This window comes from Phocoena phocoena, chromosome X, assembly GCF_963924675.1.
Source record: "Phocoena phocoena chromosome X, mPhoPho1.1, whole genome shotgun sequence".
Lineage (NCBI taxonomy): Eukaryota > Metazoa > Chordata > Mammalia > Artiodactyla > Phocoenidae > Phocoena > Phocoena phocoena.
Genome location: NC_089240.1, coordinates 86,346,816 through 86,356,633, shown reverse-complemented (window position 1 = coordinate 86,356,633; position 9,818 = coordinate 86,346,816). Strand labels below are relative to the sequence as shown.

At 43.4% G+C, this 9,818-nt stretch overlaps 1 protein-coding gene across 1 annotated transcript; it reads right to left on the bottom strand.

The window, feature by feature from the left end:
* Positions 1-302: 302 nt before the first annotated feature.
* On the bottom strand, positions 303-4,660 carry ARMCX5 (armadillo repeat containing X-linked 5). Its single transcript, XM_065900222.1, is given in 6 exon segments — positions 303-1,496; positions 1,527-1,798; positions 1,801-1,986; positions 2,621-2,700; positions 2,817-2,893; positions 4,268-4,660. Coding segments are annotated over 6 exon segments (2,202 nt in total).
* Positions 4,661-9,818: the final 5,158 nt, after the last annotated feature.

Below are 9,818 nucleotides of genomic sequence, written 5' to 3'. Positions count from 1 at the left end.
TTATTTACATGTAAATGAAGTATTAAATGAATACACTTATGTCAATATAAAGCACAGAAGTATAGTTTACTCAGGATGAATAGGTTCATTATTAGGTCATATTGCAGAAATACTAAAAATATCTTAATTTATATAGCACAGTAAAAATCAACAAACATTCAAGCTCTCAAGATCATTTGGTATCCATAAAACTGGCTCCTTCAATCAGCACAGATGGCATAAATATTGAACTTATAATATGCATTCATTTCATATTACAACACCAAAATATTATTCAAGGCTTTGTGAGAACATACGGCTATTCAGAGTTTGAGTATTAATCGTATAACTTTATCTCTCACCTCAGGATCACTGTGCTCTGCTAAGTCTTGTAGTTTCTGACCAAACTGTTTTGCTTCCTGGAATATGGAAATAAGTTCAGATTTAGTGAACTCTTCCTTGGTAAATAGCTTCACCTTCTTTTTGAATTGGAAATTTATGTTCTCAAATATTTCAATGATATTAAGAATATTGGCCTTTGACTCATTTTTGTTAAACGGCGCAACCAATGATGACAGTACTTTGGCACTGATCAGTTCTCTTGTATTGGCTTGATTTTTAGACAAGCGCGAAAACACTTTTAAAACATAAAACTTGGTTTTGCCACTTCCCTTGTTTAACAAGGTGAGGAAATCTGGAATGTAATTGACAATCATATGGTGGTCCTCAAATTTTACACTCAGCTGCACTAATAATTTTAGTCCAGCCAGTTGCTCAGGGGAGTTCAAAGGAAAAGAGATTATGTCCTTACAAACTTGGTTTACATATGACTCTCCTGTTCTTGGTTCTCCAGAAGACTCAGAGTTGTCATCCACCATATTTAAAGTTCTAGGGTGTTCTTTAACATTGGGATTATTGACCAAGTTTTCAATCATAACAGTAATACCTACATCATGAATTATATCTTGGGTAAATGGATAAGCAGGACTGATACCCATTATCATTGTAGCTATTTCATGAATGAAAGGATCCTTAGTTAACTTAAGTAGGGCAACGAGTTTATCAAACTCTTTAGGCTCTAAACTAAAAACATGTGATTTGCAGCGGCAGGCTTTTGGATTGGGCCCATACTTTTCCCTATACTTAACCTGTTTTTTGAGCTCAGCTAAGGTCTGGAAGTAAGGCCCATTATAGGGTGGGATCTTGGTCAGAGGCCGAATCCCCAGAGGAGTTTCAATCAAGGTCTCAACCAGAGTCCAGTTCCCTTCTGGAGGCAAGGATCGCTCCCCTCCCTCTACTGGGACTAGGACACAAAACCTGGCCCTTGACCATGCTGCCGCTTTTTGCTTTATAGTAAGTTCGGGTTTGGGCTTGGGCTTGGGCTTTTCCTGTCTCTTACGTGGAGGCTTATACACTTGAAAAGGGGTCTCTTCTTCAGGCCAGAACCAGGATCCTACACTAGGCTCTTCTCCAGTCCAAAACCAAGAGCAGACATTTTCTTCAGCCTCATCATTGGACTCAATTACAATACCAGCTCTGTCCCCCACCCTCAACTTGATGCTGGCCTCTCTCCTTCTCTGGGACCTGGACCCAATATTGTCTTTATCATCAGCCTTAGCAAAGGACCTGGTATTGACTTCACTTCCAGCACCAGCCTTGACTTCATACTTGGTCACAGCACTGACCCTGGACATAGGCATGGCCTTTGACTTGGTTTCGGACACTATACCAGGTTCTGTAGGGGGGTCTGACTTAGTCTCAGCCATAACTCTAGTCTTAGTTTTAGCTTCCATCTTGCTCACTTCCCTTGTCAAGGCACGGCCTCAGCGTAGGTCACTGCCTGTATCCTGGCCATTGCTCCATCCCCAGGCTTGGCCTGGGTCACTGGTCCTGTTTCCGATTCTGCCTCAGCCACTGCCTTGGCATGGATCTTAGCCTTGGCTCTAGTGTTGGCAGGGCCACAGATTCCAGCTTTCAGGCCAGCCCCAGCCCCTCCTCTGCCCTTGCCTTAGCCTCGAAGCCAGTCATGATCCAAGTTAAAGGCAAGGCCAAGTTATATATCCCCACCCCCGTCTCAGCCTTGACTGAAGGTCTCTCCCAAGTTGGTGTTTTCATACAAAGTCCAGTTGTCACTCAGCCCCCTTTCCAACTATAGGCTCTGCCAGTGATATAAACAACGTGCAGAGGAAGCTCACTCAGGGAAAGGAAGGATGGCTGTGTGCCTGAGCGCAGCCCTGTGGAGGGTGGTGGTCTTCAGCCACTCCAAGGCCACCAGATCTGCCACTGAAGTTGGACCTAGGGGTGGAGGAAGGAAATGGGGCTTTGAGTCTTTTCCAACTTTTTGCTCATGTTGATTAGCACAGAGAGACAGGAAAGTATGAAAATTCAGTGCTAAGTGTAAAAGGTAGATAATTAGCAAACTCCTTCTCCCTTCATTTCATGCTCCCTCCTGTAGTTGCAACTACTGTAGTTGCAACCGATCTTTTTTCCAGACACAAAACAGAGTATGGAGAGTGGAAAAGCTGAATGGGAGTGAGAGACTGAAGATTCCCTAGACTGGCTCTCTACCCCTACCACACCCAAGCAGATCTCCACTACTTCATCCTACAGGTCTACTGAGGAAGTCTCCACATACACTAACCTTCCCTGATCTGGAGTAATTTTCTCCTCCTTTCCTTGTTTCCAATGATGACAAGCCCTACAGCAGACTTAAAGGCAGATCTATGGACAAATAAACAAACAGGAGGATTGGAAACTGATCTCTTGGTAGACTGACTTTGGTCCCTGGTCCCTATATATGTAGTTTTTCTAGTGTTTCCCTCCTTCTGGTCCCTTACCCCATTGCCTGCTTCAGGACTGCTCCTCCTCTCTGTTTCCCACCATTTTCCACTTCAGTGACTGCCCTGGCACTTCCCTGTTTCAAAAATGGACTGGGGTGAAGCATAAGAATAGGAAAACCAAGTGGGAAGTAATAAAAGCAGGTATTACCCTTCTATACCCCCAAAGCTTAGGAAGGCTCCCAACTAAATCAGCAGGGGACCAAACGGGTTAGTAAACTGGCAAAACAGAAGAGATAGAATTCTCTATCTCAATCACTCTACCCTGACACCAATCTAAACAGATATAGGACACATTTCTCTTCTTCATTATTTCCTAGCTTCAAGTTGGGTTACCATTTACAAGCCTTCACAACAACTGAGAGTTCCACAGACCTAAGGACAGACCTACACGCAAAGATTCACAAATGCAGAGTTAAATAAATAAATAGAGACAATGGAGACCGAGCCCTTGGTAGAGATCAGTACGTAGGACACTGATCCTTTCTGGATACAAGTACCTGATTGCCAAAAATTTCTCTCTTTCTTCCTCCCCTCCCCCAAATCTCCAAGCTCCTCTGCTCCATTCTCAAAGTCTGACAATTCCCCTGCAGAGACAACTCGAAAATCGCTGCAAGATAGTGGTGGTGTTAGTAGGGATGGAATGCTCAAACCATGGAAATTGGCTTCGAAATCAAAGAAAAGTATGATTTCCAAATTTCATCTAAGTTCTTGTGTTTCCTTTTTCTCCCCAAAGCCTATCACTTTCTTCAACACAATGGGAATAAGGGAGGGCTGTTTGGAAAGCTCGCAGAAAGGAGATCTGGAATTTCCCCTGGATTCCTACCTGCTCTAGTCTTAGCCACCTACCACATCCAAGCACTGACCTCTCTACAGAAATTAAGCCAATTTTCTTTTTCTTATACCCTTTGAGGTTCACTGCCCCCTACCAGTCTTTACAGAAACATAGAGTACCGCAAATGCAGAAACAGACCTACACATATAAACGCATGATACATACTCAACGACCCAATGAAAAGACAGTGGGAGAGACTTGGTTATTAATAGTTAGCCTAGTAACCAGGACAGGAGACCCTTTTCTAATCCAGGGCCTTGATTATCAAACACTTACAACCTCCTTTTACACTCTTTCCCTCCCAGGGCTCCCCAGACCACTGCTCTCACAGACAGCAGCAGCCCCTCCTCCTATTAATGTAATCCACCATTTCTCCGCTAGAAGCCGCTACTACACTCCTTTCCCTCCCCAAACATGGTGGGTGGGGGGAGGGCAGTGTCGGGAAATCAAGCTAGCAAGAGGCAGATCCTTTTTAATTTATCATCGCGTGCCGCTCAAATGAACCCTGTCCCTCTCTCCCTCTCACCACCCGCGCCCCATGACCAAGTCACATCTCCCACGTTCATCTCTGACACCCATATCCACATTCCCAAGCAATGCCCGCCTTCTCACTGACCTGCTCTGCTTGGATGAGAGGCAGTTTTCTCATTTCCTTGCCTCGAGGGGTGCCGAACCCTAAGAAAGAGGGACGGACAGTCAGACGGATACAAGGACACGAGACAATGGCGGCGACTATGTTTGGGGTTTGGCCCGGCACGGCAGATTCATGACGAGATACCTGCTTTATCAGATAAAGGGCCGTAACTGGCAAACGACTGTAACTTTCTGGAATTTCCTTCTCCTTACCGCCCCCAGGACGCCTCAGGGACCCGCTCCTAGTGACTCTTAACAGGTACCTTTTCCTCCGCAGACTTTGTCTCTCCACGTCCCCAGAACCAAAACCGAGCAGCTCTAGGGGAGTTGAAGGCGATCCGGCCTCACGGAAGCGGAGTGATACCAGGCCTTGCATAGCGCCGCTTTCTCTGTCAGCGAGCTCCGTTCCGCCTACCCTGGCTGTTTCGGTACTGGAGTGGGCAGGGGCGGGGTCTGGATTTTTAGAAAGCGCTGGACGGAGAGAAGCCGACTAAACCAAAGGGTCTCGGTATTAGTTCCCCTCTGTTAGGGAGCTCCTCCACCCCAAACCTACAATCTTTTCCCCTGAACTGAAATGTATACGGGTTTCGGGAGGTGACATTAGTAAATCCGCTTCGGCCTGATAAGGCGGACGGATACCAAAATATAGTTGTTACAAATTCCCTTCTCCAAAGCCTGCGGCCTGCCGTAGTGGGTGGGTTGGGGGAGGGGGCCGAGGTAAGAAGGTCAGGAAGGAGGCTCAAGACTGAAAGAGGAAGGTAAATTCTGATCTATTCCAAAAACTATGCGTCACCTTTATGAGAGAAGCCCCTTCAAACCGCCCTTCTCAGCAATCAGCCTTTTGAACTAAAGGGCAGGGGCGGGGCGTCTGGAAAGCTGCTCTGGTCCGACTTGCTGATCAACATCAAACACCTTAGTCTTTTCTTGTTCTTCTCCTCTAAGTTTCTCGCCTTTTTTGCCTACCGTATTTCTTGCACAGAAATAGTCGAAGGTAAGGTGGGATGAGAATATAGGGAAAGCACAGATGGACGGAGAGAAGCATATTAATACCAAACTACCCCGGTGTATACATAAGGCATTCTTATGCCCTGCCTCCCCTCCTGACGCCCACGATATTTTCTGCACCTAAACACGCAGGAGCCTGAGCATGGGTATGTGGAAAACAACTCTGTACTCATGGAAGAGGATGAATCTCAAATATCTTTGTACTCTTGAGCCACCTCCCACCCCACACCCCCACCGCAGGGTTTCCTTATTTGTCACCTAAAATGGAAGGTGAAGTGGAAGAGAGTTAAGAAAGCAGCACTAAAGTGAGAAGGGATTAAATGCCAAACTATCTCGTTGTGGGGCCCTTTTTACGCCTGACCCACCATATTGCCTGCACAAAAAGCCAGATGAGGTAGAGGAAATATCAGAAAAGGAGGCTGGAAGAGGAGAGGCGATTTGAGGCCAGACCACCCCGGAGGTTCTGGGCAGCCCTCCCCAGTTCTGCTTTCACTGTTCCTGGGACCACGGAGGGGAGGAAGGTGGGAGGCGGCGCCCGTGGAGGCCGAGCCACTGCCCCTCTTCTAAGGGATGACAGCCCTAGATAGACCTCTGGCCTGAGGAAACAAACCACCTGTCTGTGCCAGTGTTGTCATTCTTTCTGCCACACTGCCATTTTCTCAGTCACAGTGGTAGCACACTTTGCCATTTCGCCATCCCCACAGTTGCCCAGGAAAGAGGGCCTTTCCCTGTCAGAACCCGCAGCGCCTCAGACAACCCTCCCTGTCTCACCCCACAGCCAGGTGTCAGGCACCAGGTAGGGCCTCACCTGGCTCCTCTTCACTGTCCTCTCTAAGGAAAAAGGGACACTACCCATGCACTTCTCAAGGGAGATCCTAGCTGCTCTCCTGACTTCTCTCACCACTACATCCTGCCTAATGAATGCATATGCTCATTCTCCCTGAATATATATATATATATATTTTGATTTTCCATTCCAAGTTGAAAAAAGTGAGGGGCCATTGAGTCATGAAAACTCCATGGCACCTTCTGCTGTTCGCAGATCTAGGCCTATCTCTAGGTTTGTCTTTGTTTTTGATGTCTGTAACCCAAGGCTTAGCCTAGAGTCTGCCATATGGGAGTTGCTCTGTGTATAATTTTCAATGGAGGAAGGAAGCAAAGATTTTTTAAAAATACATTTTGGAAAGAAACCTGGAGAATCTAAATATCACATTTTGCAATGAACATTTGGGAGGATACACGTAATTTAGATTTGATAGGTTTTTTTTTTCCTTTTCTGTCTTCTTTTCATGCTTGAAACTATGCCTTACTAAGCTCTTTAATATATAGCAAACCCCTATGAAATCATAAAGACCAGTGACCAACAATCCAGTAGAAAAATAAGCAAATATATGAACAGATTGTTCATAAAAAAGACAAATCAACATTTCTTAAATATATGAGAAAATCTTTCATCTCACTGATAATAACAGAAGTGAAAATTATAATTACAATGATATATTGTTTCTCATCAATCATATTGGCAAAGAACAAGAAGTTCTTTGGATTGGAGAAAAGGTGGGAAAACTGGCATCCTTATACATTGTTAGTGGCTTGCCTCTTTTGGAGGGTAATCTATTGTTAGACAAATATATGAAAGAGACTTGGAGGCTTACTTGTATGAACTTTTGTGTGTGCTTTTCGAATTTCTAACCTCATATTTATAATAACTATTCAAAAATAAATTTTAACTTAAATAAAATATGCCTTATAATCAGAGGATATTTTAAACACACCACATATTCTTAGAAATGCTCCAAATCCTCAGACTTACACACTTAGATTCTAAACCAGGCCACCATGTTAGTAAAAGACAGTGAGAAAGGCCCATTGGTTGTCTTAGAAATGTTTCCAATTCTGAAATGGCATTAACGAGGGTAGATGGTTTATCCTCCAAATTTGAAGGACAAACTTCCAAGAAGCCCTTAACTACACATTTCTCCTGTAAGATTCACAATCTATTTTACTGGGTAAGTCCATAATAAATGCTGTACGGGCACTATTACTACTATTAAAGATAATTGTGCTTTCCATCGAGGAGACTGTATCTGGATACATATAGAAGTGTGATGTGAAACAGCACTCTTGATACTTAGAAAATATCCAAAGAGCAGAAAGGGTAGCCATTGAAAATAATGATTATGGAAGATAAGCTTTCTATTTTTTAGGCATCTTTTTTGTTTTAGGGTAGTCCCAGATTTTGGTCCTTCCATTGGAGGAAACAAAGAATGGTGAGATAGTTCTCATGATTATACTCTTAACTGAGTTCATATGCTGCTTTAGAAATGTTCTTTGTTCTGAAAATCATTTAACTTCTTTTCTATTGCATTTTAAAAATTTTATTTATTTATTTATTTATTTATGGCTGCATTGGGTCTTCATTGCTGCGTGCAGGCTTTCTCTAGTTGCGGCAAGCAGAGGCTACTTTTCATTGCAGTGTGTGGGCTTCTCATTGCGGTGGCTTCTCTTGTTATGTAGCACAGTCTCTAGGCATGTGGGCTTCCGTAGTTGTGGCACACAGGCTCAGTAGTTGTGGCACACGGGCTTAGTTGCTCCATGGCATGTGGGATCTTCCCAGACCAGGGCTCAAACCCATGTCCCCTGTATTGGCAGGCAGATTCTTAACCACTGTGCCACCAGGGACGTCCTATTGCAATTTTTTTTTTTGCGGTACGCGGGCCTCTCACTGTTGTGGCCTCTCCCGTTGCGGAGCACAGGCTCCGGATGCACAGGCTCATCGGCCATAGCTCACGGGCCCAGCCGCTCCGCGGCATGTGGGATCTTCCCGGACCAGGGCACGAACCCGTGTCCCCTGCATTAGCAGGCGAACTCTCAACCACTGCGCCACCAGAGAAGCCCTTTGTTGTTGTTTTTTGTTTGTTTGTTTTGGGTTCTTTTTGCACCTATTGCAATTTTTTAAATTGAAGTTTCTGCGAATGTCTATTTTCCCTATCCTTTAACTTATTTTTTATTACCTAAGTTATATATGCTCACAGTAGAAAAATTGGTAATTATAAGAAAAACTTTTAGGAAAGGTATTGCATATACTAACACTGATAAATACTGCTAACATTTTGGTATATATCCTTCCAGGCATATCAGTGGCAGTCTGTGTCTACACAGACACACACATACACATACATACACAAATAAACATATCTTCACCAAAAATGATTTCATTATGTTTATTTCACTGTAATCAGTTATCTTTCCAGCAGCATAAAACACGCTATTATTTCTCCTATTTTATTTTATTTATTTAGTATTTTTTTTATCATTTTTAACATCTTTATTGTAGTAAAATTGCTTTACAATGGTGTGTTAGTTTCTGCTGTATAACAAAGTGAATCAGCTATATGTATACATATATACCTATATCCCCTCCCTCTTGCATCTCCATTCCACGCTCCCAATCCCTCCCTTCTAGGTGGTCACAAAGCACTGTGCTGATTGCCCTGTGCAATGCGGCTGCTACCAACTAGCTACCTATTTTACATTTGGTAGTATATATATGTCCATGCTACTCTCTCACTTCATCCCAGATTATGCTTCCCCCTCCCTGTGTCCTTAAGTCCATTCTCTACGTCTGTGTCTTTATTCCTGTCCTGCTGCTGCGTTCTTCAGAACCTTTTTTTTTAGATTCCATATATATGTGTTAGCATACGGTATTTGTTTTTCTCTTTCTGACTTACATCACTCGGTATGACAGACTCTAGATCCATCCACCTCACTACAACTAACTCAATGTCATTTCTTTTTATGGATGAGTAATATTCCATTGTACATATGTGTCACATCTTCTTTATCCATTCATCTGTTGATGGACACGTAGGTTGCTTGCATGTCCTGCCTATTGTAAATAATGCTGCAGTTAACCTTGTACTACATGACACGTTTTCAATTATGGATTGCTCAGGATATATACCCAGTAGTGGGATTCCTGGGTCACATGGTAGGTCTATTTTTAGTTTTTTAAGGAACCTCCATACTATTCTCCATTGTGGCTGTATCAATTTATATTCCCATCAGAAGTGCAAGAGGGTTCCCTTTTCGCCACACCCTCTCCAGCATTTATTGTTTGTAGAGTTTTTGATGATGGCCATTCTGACCAGTGTGAGGTCATAGCTCATTGTAGTTTTGATTTGCATTTCTCTAATGATTAGTGATGTTGAGCATCCGTTCATGTGTTTGTTAGCAATTTGTATAGCTTCTTTGGAGAAATGTCTGTATAGGTCTTCTGCCCATTTTTGGATTGGGTTGTTTGTGTTTTTGATATTGACCTGCATGAGCTGCTTGTAAATATTGGAGATTAATCCTTTGTCAGTTGCTTTGTTTGCAAATATTTTCTCCCATTCTGAGGGTTATCTTTTCATCTTGATTATGGTTTCCTTTGCTGTGTAAAAGCTTTTAAGTATCATTAGGACCCAATTATTTATTTTTGTTTTAATCTCCATTTCTCTAGGAGGTGGGTCAAAAAGGATCTTGCTGTG